This window comes from Bactrocera tryoni, unplaced genomic scaffold (genome assembly GCF_016617805.1).
Source record: "Bactrocera tryoni isolate S06 unplaced genomic scaffold, CSIRO_BtryS06_freeze2 scaffold_25, whole genome shotgun sequence".
Taxonomy (NCBI): Eukaryota; Metazoa; Arthropoda; class Insecta; order Diptera; family Tephritidae; genus Bactrocera; species Bactrocera tryoni.
This window is the reverse complement of record NW_024395977.1, coordinates 2,597,606-2,617,878: the sequence shown is the minus strand read 5'-3', so window position 1 is coordinate 2,617,878 and position 20,273 is coordinate 2,597,606. Positions and strand designations below refer to the sequence as shown.

The 20,273-nt window shown below is 38.5% G+C and overlaps 1 protein-coding gene across 18 annotated transcripts in view; it reads right to left on the bottom strand.

Annotated features, from left to right (window-relative positions):
- Positions 1-20,273, bottom strand: part of LOC120780291 (FERM domain-containing protein 8) — a 285,052-nt gene that overhangs the window by 259,589 nt on the left and 5,190 nt on the right. For 17 of the 18 annotated variants that reach the window (XM_040112573.1, XM_040112557.1, XM_040112574.1 and 14 more), the window contains one exon: positions 14,335-14,684. In XM_040112573.1, the coding sequence (XP_039968507.1) occupies positions 14,335-14,621 (287 nt within the window). In that variant the 5' untranslated portion in view covers positions 14,622-14,684. Of the gene's footprint in view, positions 1-7,265; positions 7,285-14,334; positions 14,685-20,273 lie in introns of those variants that run through there. The other variant, XM_040112575.1, reaches the window with a different exon arrangement.

Below are 20,273 nucleotides of genomic sequence, written 5' to 3'. Positions count from 1 at the left end.
TGTAGCTTAAGTGGTTTAAGAGATATGTACATTAAGTTGTTTCGAGGGCGGAGCCATGTTCAATTTTTTAAAAAAATGTTTCCACAAGTACTTCTTGCTACTGCGATCTCCTGTACCAAATTACAGTTTCATATCTTAATTTAGTGCTGTTATGTCACTTTATATGTTTTCGGTTAATGGCGATTTTGGGGCGTGGCAGTGGTCCGATTACGCCCATACCCTATATCTATCTCGATTAGTTTGTAGGTGATACGTACAACCGTTAGGTGAACAAAACTGTATAATACTCTGTAGCAACTGGTTGCAAGAGTATAAAAATTCGGGTCTAGAAAAGTGAAAAAGGGAACCACTTACGGAGTGCTCAAAGGCTATTTGAATGGACAGAAAAAGGCTTTTGAGACCATAGATTTCGGTTTCGTGTTAACTAGATCATGATGCTCATAAAAAGAAATTTCAAAAGTGTCTGAATAAAACAAAAGCAATAAAAAACTCACGGCAATTCCATTATTTTGAACGATTCAATGATCGACCAGAATTCAAAATTCAATATCTTTGTGATCGCATGAATGAACAAAAACATGAAAATTATCCGCGTTGTGTAACGTACTTTTTAGTTGTATTAGTGTGAAGAACATATGAAGAATTTCAATTGTATAAAAAAAATTATGTAAAATATTTTTATTTAAACCATTGGACCGTTATCTATAATATAGCAAGAACATCCAGTAGTTTATGAGAAAATAGTTTAACAACTTTATCATGCTCTAAATTGCATCCTTCAATAACTTAAGCAAAAAATAAATATTTACGAAATATTTATATCACGGGATATACGTCTGGTCCCTCGCCTAAAGAACTGCTAATTTTCGAATTCGGTTTTGTGTGTACATCGGGAAATACATATGTACTTATACTGTTGATGAGAGTATTTTGTGATTCGACGATTGTGCAGAGATCCAATGGTAATTTTAGGCATACTGTATTTTTATGTATATGCAACTACTTCTCGGTCAATATCTAACAGTTTTGATATAGTTGAGGAGATGGATTTTGAAGCATATAAACGACCATGTTCATTGTCAGTTGTACTTTTTGAACGCCACAGTCGCGATGATTTTAACTCCTTGACGTATCAATTAGCGCAACGAAATTCACTTTAGGAAAAATCTTTTGAATGCGTTCAATCCTATTAATTGATGATAGGCAATATCTTCTTCAAATGAACACAGCATACTATAAGATTGACCGAACAAAAGAGGTATATAATAATTTTAAAAAAATTGGAAGCATTCCGACAAAGCCAAGCACAGAAAATGTTTTAGAAGTGATTAATGAATGAAAATGTATTGTCAAAGATTACTCCAAGATCTTTGATTTCTGTTACGCATTTTAGAACGCAATTTGAAATATTGTAACTGGAAGGTAAGATGCTTTGTCCCCTCCCATACGAGATTTGTGAACATTTACCTAGGTTTAGAAAAACTTCGATTTCAGGCACCACTCATAAAAACTATCAATATCATATTGAAGTTTAATTACATCTTCACAGTTCTTTATTATTGCGAAAATTTTTAAGTCATTGCGTATAGCAAAACGTTAGCAAACAAGTAAGGAAGGGCTAAGTTCGGGTGTCACCGAACATTTTATACTCTCGCATGATAAAGTGATAATCGAGATTTCATTATCCGTTATTTACATATTTTTCAAATACCGTATTTGTGTAAAGTTTTATTCCGCTATCATCATTGGTTCCTAATGTATATATTATACAGAGAAGGCATCAGATGGAATTCAAAATAGCGTTATATTGGAAGAAGGCGTGGTTGTGAACCGATTTCACCTATATTTCGTACATGTCATCAGGGTGTTAAGAAAATATTATATACCGAATTTCAGTGAAATCGGTCGAGTAGTTCCTGAGATATGGTTTTTGGTCCATAAGTGGGCGAGGCCACGCCCATTTTCAATTTAAAAAAAAGCCTGGGTGCAGCTTTCTTCTGCCATTTCTTCCGTAAAATTTAGTGTTTCTGTCGTTTTTTGTTAGTCCGTTAACGCACTTTTAGTGATTTTCAACATAACCTTTGTATGGGAGGTGGGCGTGGTTAATATTCGATTTCTTCCATTTTTGAACTGTATATGGAAATGCCTGAAGAAAACGACTCTGTAGAGTTTGGTTAGCATAGCTATAGTAGTTTCGAGATACGTACAAAAACTTAGTAGGGGGCGGGGCCACGCCCACTTTTCCAAAAATATTACGTCCAAATATGCCCCTCCTAATGCGATCTTTTGTGCCAAATTTCACTTTAATATCTTTATTTATGGCTTAGTTATGACACTTTATAGGTGTTCGGTTTCCGCCATTTTGTGGGCGTGGCAGTTCGCCGATTTTGCCCATCTTCGAACTTAACCTTCTTATGGAGCCAAGGAATACGTGTACCAAGTTTCATGACGATATCTCAATTTTTACTCAAGTTACAGCTTGCACGGACGGACGGACAGACGGACGGGCGGACGGACAGACGGACGGACAGACGGACGGACATCCGGATTTCGACTCTACTCGTCACCCTGATCACTTTGGTATATATAACCCTATATCTGACTCTTTTAGTTTTAGGACTTACAAACAACCGTTATGTGAACAAAACTATAATACTCTCCTTAGCAACATTGTTGCGAGAGTATAAAAATAAACAACAGGAAATGTCAAATGTGGCACCCGAAGACGCAGTGAATGAATCGGATGACACCCAATCGACAATAACAACACATCGTCTATTGTGCAAATATGACTTAATCCACTGCAAAAAGATAGAGTGAAAGCCTAAAGATGATAATTTTTCAATTAGAATATTGTGTGAAACTTTATCAAAGGCTTTAGAGAACGCTGTGTAAACACAATCTACTTGAAATCCAGCGCAGAAGGCAAACATGCAATGATCGCTAAAACCGCTAAATTTTACACCGTGGAGCGAACAGAAACAAACCAATGCTGATTAACGTTAAATATTGATTTTTCCGCAAGAAATCATTTATTCTTAACAGAACACTAAAAAATTTTCGAAACTGTAAAAAGTTTAGAAATAGGCCTGTAATTGGAGACTAAATCCTTTCTACCACCTTTAAGGATAGGTGTATACTAAGGCAAGACAATTTTTTATAAGTACAGGCGGCAGCCCATCCAGATCCAATTTAAAAGAAGGGTTAATATCACAAATATCTTTGGCAATATCATTCTGCGAAAGACACAGTGTGCCAAAATTTATGGATGGAAAATTAATAGCCGAAAAAGTGGAAGTCGTTCCAGGCTCATCGTGTACATAATTTGATTTGAATAATTCAGCAAACAAGTTGAAAAGCGTAATCAAAAGGAATGGCCGACCACGCTTTTCTAGATTTTACAAAGATCCAAAAATACTTAGGCTGCGACTTAATGTTAGACTCCATGCTTTTAATAAACCTTTTATAGGGAAAGTTATCCAAATCATTAAACAGTTTTGTGTAGTGCCGAAATTGGATAAAGAAATCATGAGATTTAGTTGAAGAGAATTTTATGTAGTATTTATTTCTAAGATTTTTAAAGCGCTTGAGATCCTTAGTATACCACAGCAGCTTATGCGGTTGTATGTATATGTTTAACCGGCATAATGTAACGGCAAAATTTTTGAATTGATTTCTTAAAAATGGAAAAATTATTAGCAGTATCTGGACCAGAAAGTAAATCATCCCACTTAATCTCAATGAGCAGATTGTTGCAAGCTCGTCAATAGGTTTGACAGGAGCGAAAAGGTAGGTATCCACCTCATACGCTAACGGAGCATTATGAATAGCAGTTGGAGTGATTGAAGAGAATACTATATATCAAGGAACATAAATTTTATATTATCGCTGACGAAGGTCGAATATTTGAATATGAGTTGAATCAAGTTGAGACTAAGCAGGCTAACAATGAGAAATACCTCATGAGAAGACGAAAAATTTGATAGAATAAGGGCAAGGCTATAGGAACAACCAGACCAAACAATATTGCTTAGATTAAAGTCACCCAGAACACAAATATTATTATGTTTCACTTTATTTAATACCAGCGAGGAAATATTATTTGCATACATATTATACAACTCCAGAGGACTATTAGGAGGCATGTATGAAACTACAATGAACAGGGCGTCATTGATACAAATACATAGTTGGTCAAGAATAGAATCATCATTATCAATCATTATTAAATGAGGGCGGAATTTGCGATGAACTGCCAAGTGGACACCACACCCTTTAAGACAGTAAGTTTTTACGTGATGTCTATCCTTACGGAACACATAATAGAAATTTGAATCGAAATATTCACTGTCATATTAACTAGAATTAAGCCAGGTCTCAACAATAACGATAAAATCAAAATCCAACTGTGAAGAATAATTGCGAATAGATATTTGATTTAGACCTAATACCCGTTAAATTTTGATACTACACCTTAAGACAAGAGCCATTAGGGGAAGGTGTAGAACACGGATGAGTAAAGTTGTGAATAATAGGCGCATCAACAAGTCCGCAGCGCTGTTTTCCCTTCTCTTTGGAAAAAACTTAAAGGGGCGCAACTTAATGCCAGAAGGCCATACTAAAGAAGTATAAACGGAATTAAAAAAATATGGGGGTGTACCTAACTTAAAGTTTACCCTCTTAAGATCATTGATATTAGTATCTTTCTTAATTAATTTATAACATTAAAGATGTTGTCTGTCAACATTAACATTTTTAAAAACGAAAGATATAATTGGGGCACTCACAACGTGTCACAAAGCATTGTACAATCACAAAATCATAAATTTTTATGCTAGTGTAAAAAATTTATTGTTGGATTGCATACTAAAATAAGTTTACGCAAATAGCACTCTGAACGCTATGTTTTCGGATCGTTCTAACTTATAACTTTATGAGACTATGTGAAACCCCTACATGCGGATGGAGTCATGTGTAGAAGTTCACGCAAGTGAGGAAAGTTCTCTGATCGCCTGGGTAGCCTAATAATATCCGTTTGAAGGCGAACTAAAGTGAGAAAGCGAAACATCCCCTGCATAGGGTTGTGCGCTGAGTTTGAGACCCGTCACGTAAAAAAAACACCCCCAATGAAAATTAGCAATCAGCCTCGGATGAGAGACCCCCTTTTTGATGACGACCATCGCCGAGGTTCCTCAACATATCGTTGATTTGCGCCCACGCCCCAACGGAAGAGAAGGACGATGTGACCAAAGATGCCATCTAAGAGCGGTTGGAGCGCGCCTATGAGAGCTGCCCCCGCCACGATGTCAAAATCGTGCTTGGCGACTTTAACGCCAGGGTGGGCAAAGAAGGTATCTTTGGCACTACGGTCGGTAAATTCAGCTTCCAAAAATGTATGGTCCTTTGCGCATTGGCCACGGCGAATACCGCATTCGATGGAACGATGAGCTGTTCGAGACAGCGGCTACGCTGGCTACGTCATGGTATCCGGATGGACAAAAACACTCCAGCTCTGAAAGTATTCGACGCAGTACCCGCCGGGGGAAGCAGAGGAAAAGGAAGACCTCCACTCCGTTGGAAGGACCAAGTGGAGAAGGACCTGGCTCGCTTGGAATATCCAATATAACACAGTTGTTGTATTAACGTGAGCGCCTTCGAGTGTTCACTTCTCAATGAGATAACTTCTAGAATCAGAGAATTAAGCAACACATTTACTTTACTAAAATCATTAGGCTCCGGCAAAGGTTCTTCCTTTCTTGAGTGCTCAGAACTTTGTTGTTGAGAGTTTACAATAAGAGAAAACTGAGCATTGAGCACTGTTGGCGACGCAGGCGGCGAACGTATTGAATTTCTCCGAACTACCGTTAACACTCTGCAATAAACCATATTTTTGGATTTAAGCAAAAAATCCACATCAGCCTGTGATAAATTTACATATGAAAGAATTTATTGCATTTTTGGCAGCTGATCTTGGGTTGAGCACAATCAACTCTATGGCCGCAGACACACGGCATAAATAGAAAATATAATTAAGAACACGGAGCAAAAATAAACACGTCTGTTCGCTCTGGCAACCTTTCACTTTTTTAAATGTTTAATGGCAGCTTAAATGCTAAATGAGCTGTTCAGTATCTACCTAATAAAGTTGTCAGTTGCCCGTTGCATCATGGGCAATGCGATGTAATTTTTTGATTGTGTCTCAGCAGAAACTAATTGAAACAAGAAAAAACGTTAACTTCGTCTGCATCGAAGCTAATATACCCTTCACATTTCTTTTAGTAACTATGTATCCAGCTTGTATGGAAGCTATATGCTATAGTAATCCGATCTGAACACTTTTTTTCGGATATTACCTTAAGCAGTAATCCATGTAAAATTTCGTAAAAATACCACGTCAAATGAGAAAGTTTTCCATACAAGCGCTTAATTCCGATCGTTCGGTTTGTGTGGTAACTATATACTATAATAAGCCGATCTGAACAATATCTTCGTATATTACATTATTATCTTAAAACATAACTTCTGCCAACTTTTGTGAAGAGACATTGTCAAATGTGAAAGTTTTCCATACAAGAACTTGATTCCGATCGTTCAGTTTGTATGGCAGCTATATGTTATAGTGGTCAGATATCAGCAGTTCCGACAAATGAGCTTCTTGAAGGGAAAATGCCGTTTACAAAATTTCAAAACGATATCTTAAAAACTGAGGGACTATTTCGTATATATACAGACAAACAGACGGACATGGCTAAATCGACTCAGCTCAACATCTTATTTTTTACCGGCGTCTTCTTTCGCTACGTGGCGCCAATTGAATAATTCGAGCAAAGCCAGGTCCTTCTCCACTTGGTGCTTCCAACGGAGTCTGGACTTCCTCTTTTTCTGCTTCCACCGGCGGGTACTGCGTCGAATACTTTCAGAGCTGGAGTGTTTTCGTCCATTCGGACATGAGCTAGCCAACGTAGCCGCATACGCCAGCAGCTGTACACTCTTATAAAAGATTGTACCTGCTCGATTAAGTTCTGCAGCTCGAATTATTTTCTCCAGCAGCAGATTGAAGAAGTCGCACGATAGGGAGTCGCCTTGTGTAAAATCTCGTTTGGTATCGAACGGTTCGAAGATGTCCTTCCCGATCCTGACGGAGCTTAGTCTAGACCAACGGTGCTTGGCTAGGCCCCTATGTGTTTACATACATTTGCATGGAAATACGTGTTGTATTTACGCTCATATATGTACAACATAGATACATTTTTGAAATTTCTTACCTCTCGATTTGGTTTAGGCATACTCTGAACTACCTGAAAAAGAAAAATGAAACTCGTATGCAGCTTTAAAAATGAAATACAACGCATTCCTTTTCGTTCATTTTTTGATTTATTTAGGAGCATATGAATCATTTTTGAGCGATTTTTCAATTGATTTTATGATGATGGGTCCTGAGGAATACAAAAAAAAACATATGTTATCAATTTTCGAATGCTGTTGGCAAACTGGTTTTGAACATTTAGAACAGAAAATCGAGTTTTACGACGCAATTTATCGCTTTCTTACAAACAAAGTCTGCAATCTCTCCTTCCTTTGAGTGTGTCAGCACCTTTTGATGTTGAAGCTACAAATCATGTTGGGATGTTGAGTGAACGACCGAAAAATGATTCAAAAGCCAAACGCCAAGATACGAGGGCTGCTATATATACTTCTGGCCTAGGCAACACTATGTGTTGCCAGGTGCAATCTGACATTTCCATTGGAAAGTTTGACATTTTTTAGCATAACATCACTCAGAACGTTTTGTCATTTAATCGTGAATTGTTTTATTTACAGGGAATTAAAAAATTCATCTCGGCCAATTAACTCGTGAACATTTTCGTGCGATCATTTTTCACAACTTTCGACGCGGATTATCACGACAAGAGTGCATCGATGAACTAAAATCTTTGTATGGCTATGAAGCACCATCCTATAGCACTGTGAAAAACTGCTACAACGAATTCAATCGTGGCCGACACTCGCTCAAAAACGAATTCCGTCAACAGCCGTTGTGCCAGAAAACATCGATGCCGTACGTGAACTGATAATGCAAAACCGTCATGTAACATACCTTCAGATAGAGGCATGCCTATGCATTTCCCCACCAGCATACATTCGATATTGCAAGAGCACCTGGCCGTGAAAAAGGTTTGTTCTCGTTGGATCCCGCACAATTTGACAATCGCTCAAAAAAGGCTCGTGTGGATTGGTGTAAAGAAATGCTGAAAAAATACGATCGCGGTGCTTCAAAAGACGTTTATAAGATCGTCACAGGTGACGAATCATGGATCTATGCGTATGAGCCCAACGCAAAACAGCAATCGACAAAAAAAAATTATAATAAAAAAAATAAAAAATAAAAAATAAAACATTTTCGTTGATAAATATGACTATTTACATTATTAGGCCAGAAATATATATAGCAACCTACGTAGATGTTTGATGACATTGGGATTGTTCATACGATTTTCGATATTGGGCGTTGCTAATGTTCTCGATAAATTTTAAAGAAAAGTGCGTCGTGCATCCTTTTTATCTAGATGGTCGATTTCTTTGCAAACTACAAAAAGCCAACCCCATCACATCCAACAAGTTGCAAAAAAAAAGGCAAATGTCCATCGTTTCGTCCTTCTGATTAATGCAGTCAACGCCGGCCTTTTTTGAATTATAAAATAAAATTGCTTCCGGTTTTTTGGCTTCACCTTTACAATCCTTTGTGTAGTGTAGGGTTCAAATCAAATTGACTGCCTTGTTCTTTTTCGGAACATAGCTATAAATCGAAACGAGATTATCGTGAATCCCGAAAAGAGAAGAAAGCAACGGACGAGAGGGATTTTTTTTTCAATTCTTCGGGCAAACACTTCTTATTGGCGCGAATAGTACCGACCAAATCAAGTCCAGTGGCAGCCAAACGTTTGGCTCCTGTCAGTGTTGTGAAAAAGTTACTATTGTTCTACCGGTGTTTTCGTACCGTTTCACAAGTTTGAGCAATACATTTTCTTCTTGGTTCACTTCACGCTCTCCGCCATCCTTTTTTCCTATGTACAATATACTTTGGCTTTTTTTGATGGTATGAATTGCGTAAACTTTGTCTTGCCACGATACGGAAACAATTGCTCATCAATCGTTACATTTTCATGCGGCTCATAGTTTCTGGCGGGGTTTTCATTTAAATAATTCCATATATCGCGAATTGCGGCAGCCTTATCAGATTGTAGTCGGAATGAACGTGTGCGGCCATCATCGAAACGGATATATCGCGTCAATAACTTGAATCGATTGAGTGGCATCGCCGCTCGAAAGATGGGAAGAACATCTGTTTGCCACAAAAGTGGTGTAAACTGCATATTATTGTGCGTTACACCAGAAGCAATAAGAATGCCAATAAATGCATAAAGTTCGGTGCTAGTGAAATCCACCCAAACATTAGCTTTTGAGGTTAGATTTTCTGCAAGTAAGAAGTTTCAGTAGCAGCTGGAGTTTCACGCTCTTCTTCTTCTACACCATCGACTATCTAATATTTCATTCGGCTCGATTTCGATTTCAATTCAATATCCGATGCATCTTCAAATGGCACATAATCGACATCTCTATCATCGTCATCGCTTTCGAAAGGATCCACTTCTTCACGCACAACATCATTAATTTTATTTTGAATGTCATTTACCAATGCTGATGTTAAGCGATCAACATCTGCACTGATGTTTCTAGAACGTAATCGTGTATTACACGAGTACACATATTCCACTTCATCATAATAAAAAACAAGATGAGAACTAGCGCGAAATATGCGTATTTTCACAGTAATAGTATGTTGTGCGTTCAACTATTCATTAGAGAGAGAGAAGAAGAATACTGTAGCAAAAATAAACACACAAAATCCTGGTTTTGTTTGTAAACACACTCTTCTTTTGACTGTTTTCCTTTCCTGCACGAACAAGTCGAGCGCAAAGAGCTCGCTATAGACCCGAATGAACATATTTATGCATGAGAGTATGTTTATATGAGTGCTAGAAACATAACAAAGTTCATACATTTTCATATTTATTCTAGCCAAGCACCATTGGTCTCGACTAAGGTGTAATATTATAATATCCTTGTTTCGTCCTTTTCGATACGATATCCTTGAATTTTTTGTTTTCTCAATTATATAGACAATAAAATTCTAAGAAGCTACCTGGAAGCGCAAGTCGTTTGCTACACCTTAAATTTATTTAAATAACATTTAAAAACAGACCCGTTGGTCTCGATGAGGGCAGCTCCTTCTCGTGCTGTCGAAAGCAGCTTTGAAATCGACGAAGAGGTGGTGTGTGTCGATTCTCCTTTCACGGGTCTTTTCCAAAATTTGGCGCAAGGTGAATATCTGGTCGGTTGTTGATTTGCCAGGTCTAAAGCCACACTCCAATCAGTTTGTTGACAGTGGGCTTTACTCTTTTACACAATACGCTCGATAGAACCTTAAACGCGATGTTAAGGAGGCTTATCCCACGGTAGTTGGCGCAGATTGTGGGGTGCCTTTTTGTTGATTGGGCAGAGCACACTTAAATTCCAATCGCCGGTCATGCATTCGTCGGACCATATTTTACAAACAAGCTGATGCATGCTCTTTATCGGTTCTTTGCCGCCGTGTTTGAACAGCTCGGTCCATCCATCGGCCCCGCCGCTTTGTTGTTCTTCAGGCGGGTAATTGCTCCATAATTTAAGTATACTCTGGGCATTGGTGACTAGATCACTTTTGGGCGTTCTACAAGAGTATGCTTCAGTCTTGAAACCTTCTGCAAGCCGCCGTATTTTTTCGTTGCCTGTCTGTTGTTATTGCAGCTTCTCAACGTCGAACCATCCTTGTGTTTGTTGACGTGCGTTGTTTGCTGCACAGAGGCGGGTGCAAATCTTGGCTGCAACAAGATAGTGGTCCGACTCAATATAAGGACTTCGGAACGTACGCACATCTAGAACACTGGAGACGTGTTTTCGAACTATCACAACATGATCGATCTGGTTAATGGCTTTTCGATCCGGAGACAGCCAGATAGCTTGATGTATTTTTTGTTATATTTGGACAATTTTTAGTTATAAGGTGGCACACTCTAGGCATTATTCGTGTTACGCCCCAACCCGTTATATTGATGACTTCTTGATATACAGTAAAGCGAAAGAATCAAAGGTGATCTAGTGACCGATGCCCAGAGCATATTATGGAGGGAACACTTCCCCAGCCTGCTGAATGGCAGTGAACGAAGGTGAACCCGTTTCCCCAATCGATGACGATGGAGCAGACGTTCCTTTGCCCGACCATGAAGAAGTTCGAATAGCAATTACCCGCTGTAGACAAAAAAGCAACGGGAGCCGATGGATTACCGGCCGAGCTATTCAACATGGCGGCAAAGAACTGATAAGGAGCATGCATCAGCTTCTTTGCAAACTATGGTCGGACGAAAGCATACCCAACGATTGGAATTTAAGTGTGCTATGCCCAATCCATAAAAAAGGAGACCCCACACGCATATAAGGTTCTATCGAGCGTATTGTGTGAAAGATTAAAGCCCACCGTCAACAAACTGATTGGACCTTATCAGTGTGGCCTTAGACCTAGAAAATCAACAACCGACCAGATATTCACCATACGCCAAATTTTGGAAAAGACCCGTGAAAGGAGAATCGACACACACCATCTCTTCGTCGATTTCAAAGCTGCTTTCGACAGCACGAAAAGGAGCTGCCCTTATGCCGCGATGTCTGAATTTGGTATCCCCGCAAAACTATTACGGCTGTGTAAACTGACGTTGACCAACACCAAAAGCTCCGTCAGGATCGGGAAGGACCTCTCCAAGCCGTTCGATACCAAACGAGGTTTCAGACAAGGCGACTCCCTATCGTGCGACTTCTTCAACCTGCTTCTGGAGAAAATAGTTCGACCTGCAGAACTAAATAGAGAAGGTACTATCTTCTATAAGAGTGTACAGCTGGTGGCGTATGCCGATGATATTGATATTATCGGCCTCAACACCCGCGCCGTTAGTTCTGCTTTTTCCAAACTGGATTAGGAAGCATAGCAGTTGGGCCTGGCAGTGAACGGGAGCAAGACGAAATATTTTCCGTCATCAAACAAACAGTCGTCGCACTCGCGACTTGGTACTCACGTCACTGTTGACAGTGATTTTTTTGAAATTGTAGATAGTTTCGTATATTTGGGAACCAGCATAAACACCACCAATACTGACTGAACAACATTCGACGGAACGATGAGCTGTATGAGATATATGACGATATTAACATAGTTCAGCGAATTAGAATACAGCGGCTACGCCGGCTAGGTCATGTTGTCGGAATGGACGAAAACACTCCAGCTCTGAAAGTATTCGACGCAGTACCCGCCGGGGGAAGCAGAGGAAGAGGAAGACCTCCACTCCGTTGGAAAGACCAGGTGAAGAAGGACCTAGTTTCGGTTGGAATATGCAATTGGCGCAAAGTAGCGAAAAGAAGAAACGACTGGCGCGCTGTTGTTAACTCGGCTATAATCGCGTAAGTGGTGTCTACGCCAATTAAAAAGAAAAAGAAAGTGAACGAATTAAGTGCAATTTAAAGTTGTGTTATATTAGAAGTAGGTCCGGTTGTAGTCCGATTTCTCCCATTTTCGCACATGATATAGGAATATGAGAAAAATTTCACGTACTAAATTTTGTCGAAATCGGTCGGTCGGCACCGTTATATGGGGAGTGAACAGGGTTATCAACCGATTTCATTAATTTTCACATTGTCGTTAGGAATTCTTATAATAGCTTTAGTAGCTTGTCTTTAGGAATTCTTATAATAGCTTTAGTAGTAAACTTATTAGAGGGCGGGGTCAGGCAAACTTACAACCGTTACATTAACAAACCAATTCTACAAGAGTAGCAAGAGTATTAAAATTTACAATGAAGGCTTTGAAATAAAAATAATAATTTATCAGGTTAAATAAAAGCGCGGAACGAATTTTATCGATGATTTTAACGAAGAATGTGCTTTGAAAAAGTACTCCTTACGAAAAATTAATACAAAATTTTAACCAATAAATTTTATTGAAAAAAAATGTTTCTATTTTTTATAATAAATAATAATTATTCACAGAACAATGAACTCAGGTTAAGTAAGGTTTTTATACCCCGAACTTGGTATATTAAGTTTACAAAAAAGTTTGCCGCACCCGGGAACGTCGGAGACCCTATACAGTATATAAAAAACAATCAGCATGACGAGCAGAGTCGATTTAGACATCCCCGTATATCTCCTAGTATGGATTTAAAATTTTGTACAGGAAATTGTTTATAGATTATTCTACGAAACATCGCCGAACACATTGTTCAGAGCTGATCACTAAGCATATTGCTACCATTCAAGCATTTACAAAATACCTTCCTTATTTAGTAACCTTAATTCAGCTAGACATATACAGTTGAGTGAAAACCGATGGCTGAATTTGGTTATACATATAGTTGCAATAAAAAATGTCCATGTGGGGAGTGTTATTGCTTCCATGCAGCTATAGTTATTAGTTGCGATACTGAGTTTTTATTGTACACCTGTGGCTCCGCACAGCTTACCATTCAAAATTTTCAAGTGTTGTGCATATTTGACAACACTTTATAGCGGTGTTTTTTGCGGTATAGAAATTTTTTATTCAATGAAAAACAAAACCTTTTCAGTTATAAACAAACTCCTACAAAATGAGCTGGAAATATAGGGGACTGACATGCACTCGAAAAAATTATATTTCTTTAATTTAATTTCGTTTACACTATAATTGAAATTAATATTTTCTTTAATTTTTTTAATCGAAACACGAAGTTTAGCCGTTAATACTTTAAAAACTATGAAATACCACTTATGTATGTACTATATAAGCACAGAAAAGCTAGTTAGTGTTTTATTTACTCATTAAACGTAATAAATTATAATTAGATAATATAATTTAGTTTACTTATGCTAAAATATAAAAAAAAAATTTAGAAAATACCGAACGAACGAAAAAGTCCGAAAAAAATTAAGAAATTATATAGTGTATGTTAGGGTGATTCAAAAAAAATAGCTTGTTCCTAAGATTTTGTAGGAAATTGAATGCACTACAAAAAAGGTCCCCCATGATTTTTTCGTAAGCCCAACCGTTGAAAGATATTAACGGTTGAAGTTTGATTATGTTTGGGAAAATTTTTTATTTCTTATGAATTTTATAACTCAATGAAAAAAATCATTATGAATGATGAAACTCATAGATAGTTAAGCTTCGTGTGACTACAAGTGTATATTCAATCCTATTAATATTTTACTTACTGTTCTTGTGGTGTCAGCTTCCGGCGATGGTATTGCAGGGTCTCCACCGGAATTTGCACGAAATTTGCATAATTTTCAGAATCATTAGTATTGTTTATAGTTCCATTAGGTAACTTTTGTTCAATTATAGCTTTGTTAGAATGATTCTTCAGAAATGAATTCTCTTTACATATGCTTCCATTTGGCGTTTGAGTGATTACACATCCGACTTGCGCTTTGGAATTATTAGATCCCACCAGGCTACTTGGTTGCGCTTCATTAAGAGAAAATGACTTGTTGGGTTCCATTTTTGTATTTGAATAAATTACTAATTTCTTATTTCAAATACTGGAAATTTACGACAAAGATTTCTGAAAAATAAGTAGCATACACATTTACTAATCTGCGTAGATATTAACAGAGATATGAAATTACATTTTAAAGTATGTTTTAATATTTATAATTTTCACATTGAAGCCGATATTCGAGTTCGACACGACACTTTCGACCCTAAAAGGAAAAAAACCCGGTGCAGACAAAGTACCCTATCCCATACTTAAAAATCACCCTTACTCCCTTATAGAAAGACATATAAACCGTTAAATAATATATCCTGGTATATACATACTATTCTCAGCAATTGAAAGCTTCCTTAACTACTCCCATCTCTAAACCTTCGTCCTACATTGAGAATTACATTTACATTTCCCTTTTACCCTGTAAGTAAGAACGGAAAAAGTTCGGGTGCCACCGAACATTTTATACTCTTGCAACTTGCAGAAATCTATGCCAGCTAAATACCTTAAAGTGTAAAATATCAACCAAAGGATCGGAATCAAAGCAATTTTATATATATGTATATATATGTACATTAGGGTGTTTTTTTGAACTATTAATTTTTTTTCAAACCTGTCACGAAATTTCCTTGGGAATACCCTAAAAAAAATTCCCTGAAAATTTTAGCCCTTAATATTAACATTAAGAACAGGACCAAGGCATGTAAAAATTTTCCATAGGAAATACACTACAATCGGGATTTTTTATCTTTAAATTCCTACAGATCAGAGGTATTTTATGGCATCTTTTCTTATTCTTTGACTTTAGACTCTACAAAAGTGCCCAGTGCAACAAAGTCGTAATTCACACCGGCGAGGTAGTACGGGGCTATAAACCTGACTTTTCCACGAAATTCGTATTTTTTGTATATATCTTGTAAGTGACAGGAGCTATGGAAAAAATGTACAGGACAAACTTGTAGGAAATTTTATTTGGCACAAAAAAGGTCCGAGGTCAAAATCGCTATCATTAACACTTCTCGAGATTTTCGGCTTTTTAAGTAAGGCTTTAAAGAATTTTCATAGATGTTATGTAATAAAAAAATCTAAAATTTTCAGGGAATTTTTTTAGGGTATTTCCAAGGAAATTTCGTGACGGGATTGAAAATAATTAATAGTTAAAAAAAACACTCTAATGTATATATACATACATATATATAACTCATGCACTGACCGACATATTCGGCACAAGATTTGTTTTTTGTAAGATTTTTGCTCATCTCACATACTACTAATATGCCACATACTGAAAAAATATTCCACAGGTTTCATAAAGGTATCTCACATACAATCACAAATTATATGGAACCAAGTCAAGTGGATGTTCGAAAATGGTAATATTTATATGGGACGCAGGTCAAGTGTTTGTCTACTTTTATACACTTGTATGTACATATTTTAGGCACACAGACATACTGTTATGAGTACACCTTCTTCTTCTTCTTAATTGGCGTAGACACCGCTTACGCGATTATAGCCGAGTTAACAACAGCGCGCCAGTCGTTTCTCCTTTTCGCTACGTGGCGCCAATTGGATATTCCAAGCGTAGCCAGGTCCTTCTCCACATGGTCCTTCCAACGGAGTGGAGGTCTTCCTCTTCCTCTACTTCCCCCGGCGGGTACAGCGTCGAATACTTTTAGAGCTGGAGCGTTTTCGTCCATTCGGACAACATGACCTAGCCAGCGTAGCCGCTGTCTTTTAATTCGCTGAACTATGTCAATGTCGTCGTATATCTCGTACAGCTCATCGTTCCATCGAATGCGATATTCGCCGTGGCCAAGGCGCAAAGGACCATAAATCTTTCGCAGAACTTTTCTCTCGAAAACTCGCAACATCAATTCATCAGTTGTTGTCTTCGTCCAAGCCTCTGCACCATATAGCAAGACGGGAAGTATGAGTGACTTATAAAGTTTGGCTTTTGTTCGTCGAGAGAGGACTTTGCTTCTCAATTGCCTACTCAGTCCGAAGTAGCACTTGTTGGCAAGCGTTATCTTGCGTTGTATTTCCAGGCTGACTGGTTCCCAAATATACGAAACTACCTACAACTTCAAAGTTATGACTGTCAACAGTGTCGCGAGTGCGACGACTGTTTGTTTGATGACCGGAGATATTTCGTTTTGCCCTCGTTCACTACCAGACCCATTTTCTGTGCTTCCTTGTCCAGCCTGGAGAAAGCAGAACTAACGGCGCCAGTGTTGAGGCCGATGATATCAATATCGTCGGTATACGCCAGCAGCTGTACACCCTTATAGAAGATGGTACCTTCTCTGTTTAGTTCTGCAGCTCGTACTATTTTCTCCAGAAGCAGGTTGAAGAAGTCGCACGATAGGGAGTCGCCTTGTCTGAAACCTCGTTTGGTTTCGAACGGCTCGGAGAGGTCCTTCCCGCTCCTGACGGAGCTTTTGGTGTTGCTCAACGTCAGTTTACACAGTTTTTTTGCGGGGATACCAAATTCAGACATCGCTGCATAAAGGCAGCTCCTTTTCGCGCCGTCGAAAGCAGCTTTGAAATCGACGAAGAGGTGGTGTGTGTCGATTCTCCTTTCACGGGTCTTTTCCAAGATTTGGCGCATGGTGAATATCTGGTCGGTTGTTAATTTTCCAGGTCTGAAGCCACACTGATAAGGTCCAATCAGTTTGTTGACGGTGGGCTTTAATCTTTCACACAATACGCTCGATAGAACCTTATATGCGATGTTGAGGAGGCTAATCCCACGGTAGTTGGCGCAGATTGTGGGGTCTCCTTTTTTATGGATTGGGCATAGCACACTTAAATTTCAATCGTTGGGCATGCTTTTTTTCGTAGAATTTTCGAGCATTACCCCTGTCGGCCAGCTTATCAAGCTCTTCATACTCACGCATTTCGGCCTCTTTCTTTTTCTGTCTGCAGATGCGTCTCGCTTCCTTCTTCAATTCTCGGTATCTATCCCATCCCGCACGTGTTGTGGTCGATCGTAACGTTGCGAGGTAGGCAGCCTGTTTTCTCTCCGCTGCGGCGCGGCTCTCCTCGTCGTACCAGTTGTTCTTTTGCACTTTCCGAAAACCAAGGGTTTCGGATGCAGCTGTACGTAAGGAGTTTGAAATGCCGTCCCACAGTTCCCTTATACCGAGTTGTTGATGAGTGCTCTCAGAGAGCAGGAGTGCAAGTCGAGTAGAAAATCGTTCGACTGTCTGTTGTGATTGCAGCTTCTCGACGTCGAACCTTCCTTGTGTTTGTTGACATGCGTTTTTTGCTGCACAGAAGCGGGTGCGAATCTTAGCTGCAACAAGATAGTGGTCCGAGTCGATTCTAGGACCTCGGAGCGCACGCACATCTAAAACACTGGAGACGTGTCTTCCGTCTATCACAACATGATCGATCTGGTTGGTAGTTTTTCGATCCGGAAACAGCCAGGTAGCTTGATGTATCTTCTTGTGCTGGATTCTAGTACTACATATAACCATATTTCGGGCCCCGGCGAAGTCGATCAGCCTCAACCCATTTAGGGATGTTTCCTCGTGGAGGCTGAATTTACCAACCGTAGTGCCAAAGATACCTTCTTTGCCCACCCTGGCGTATGAGTAAACCATGTTCTGTAATTTTCATTGATATAGCTCAAACATTGGCGGATATATCCAGCATAAAGTTACCTAGAAATTCGAAAATCTTAATATTATTTATATGGGAGCTCAGGGAAGAATCGACCCTGTTTGAATTTTAACTGCATATCTCACACATTGAACGATAATTTCGGTCAAAAGTTGACAATAGGTACTTATAGTGGCCGATGCCACGGTCTTCGCCCAATTTTCACACCGTCTCCCATAAATCCCTCTTATACCATCTCGGAGATAAAATTTAATGTTTCTAGCATAATTAGTTGGATTTATTGTGTTTTAGTGGTTTTGAACAGTACCGTTCGTTGTATGGGGATTGAGCTGGGGTATCCTTCAATTTCACCCACTTCCACATTTTTGGTAGAAGTTCTAATTTTACTATTATATAATTATATAATTACGCTGACCAACTTTGGCTGCTGTAGCTTTAGTAGTTCAAGAGATAGGTATATTAAGCTTATTAGCGTGCGAGGACACCCCCACTTTTCCAAAATTTTTTCTCACAGGTGCCCCTTGCTACTGCGATCCCTTGAGCCAAACTACACTTAAATTTCTTAATTTAGTCTATATTTTAATTTAGCAAAAGTAAATCGACTCATCAATTCGGTCATCAAAAAAGATTAGGAGTAATAGACCTCGTGTTATAATTTGAACACTTGGCTTCCACTAATTTGGCATCCCGTAACCACGTTTAAATTCTAAGTCTGGATTTGGAAATACTTTTCTACAGGGTTGGAGCACACATGGTACTCAGTGAATTCAAGCGCTAGAAAACTGGAAAAAAAAATGTTTAGCATTGTAAATTCTTTCTTGTATCATCGAAAATTTATCGTATGTGCCAATAAATGCCAATCACAGGTTTACAAGTTGAACAATGTTATACCTCGTGATCTTTACAAAAATCAAAAACTTTCTCGTGAAAAAATTTCATTAAACAAAAGCTCTATTTTTCATATTTATAGAAAACATAATTGCTTTCCCACCTTATTCTTTTAAAATATCCATGTCATGAGTGTAAATGCCCATGCAGGTACAACAAACCCTCAAAAAAATATATGGTGTGCATGTAACAAATGCAATGTGTTTTTTAATGCACGCAATACGTCCACTTTGTGATGCGACTAACTTTCCAGGTGAAACGCCCGGTAGGTGTTGTGTTAATGGCAAAATGAGATTACTAGCATTAGAAACTCCACCCAAACCATTGTACGGATCCGTCGTACTATAATTTATCTTTATTCATCAAATAAAGGGTGCGATATGGCTGTTTTCGCTGTTGCTGGTATTAATAGAAATTACTCAGTATCAAGCGGAGCGCTATGTTAGGGTACAAATTTTGGTCAATCTGTCTGGATTTGAGTGCGTTTTAATTCAATTGGCACTTCTGTAAGAATCATAGGTATTCATGGCAGCAATACATTTTCACTTTAGAACTTGCCCTTCAAAAGGCCGCTTCATGTTTTTCATTATTTTTAAAGGTTTAATAGTGTGCCATTCAAAAACGCGGTGGGCGCAAATACAAAGACAAATTACCGGAGATCCATACTTCAGTTGTAAATGGTGCAGTGACGTGCCCGGCATATCCATAAAATTTCATAACTCAATAACGAACACTCAAGACCCTGGCAACAACATTTTTTTAACATTACGCCACAGTCGCGATGATTTTAACCAAGATTTGACTTTATCAGCGTGCTTTGAACAATTCCTACGTTCAAAGCACGCTGTCTGTCTGAAATCAACTGAATGGAGATGGAGAGTGCCGCCAAATAATTTGTAGTATTTTTATACTCTCGCAACAAAGTTGCTAAGGAGAGTATTATAGTTTTGTTCACATAACGGTTGTTTGTAAGTCCTAAAACTAATAGAGTCAGATATAGGGTTATATATACCAAAGTGATCAGGGTGACGAGTAGAGTTGAAATCCGGATGTCTGTCTGTCCGTCCGTCTGTCCGTCCGTGCAAGCTGTAACTTGAGTAGAAATTGAGACATCATGATGAAACTTGGTACACGTATTTCTTGGCTCCA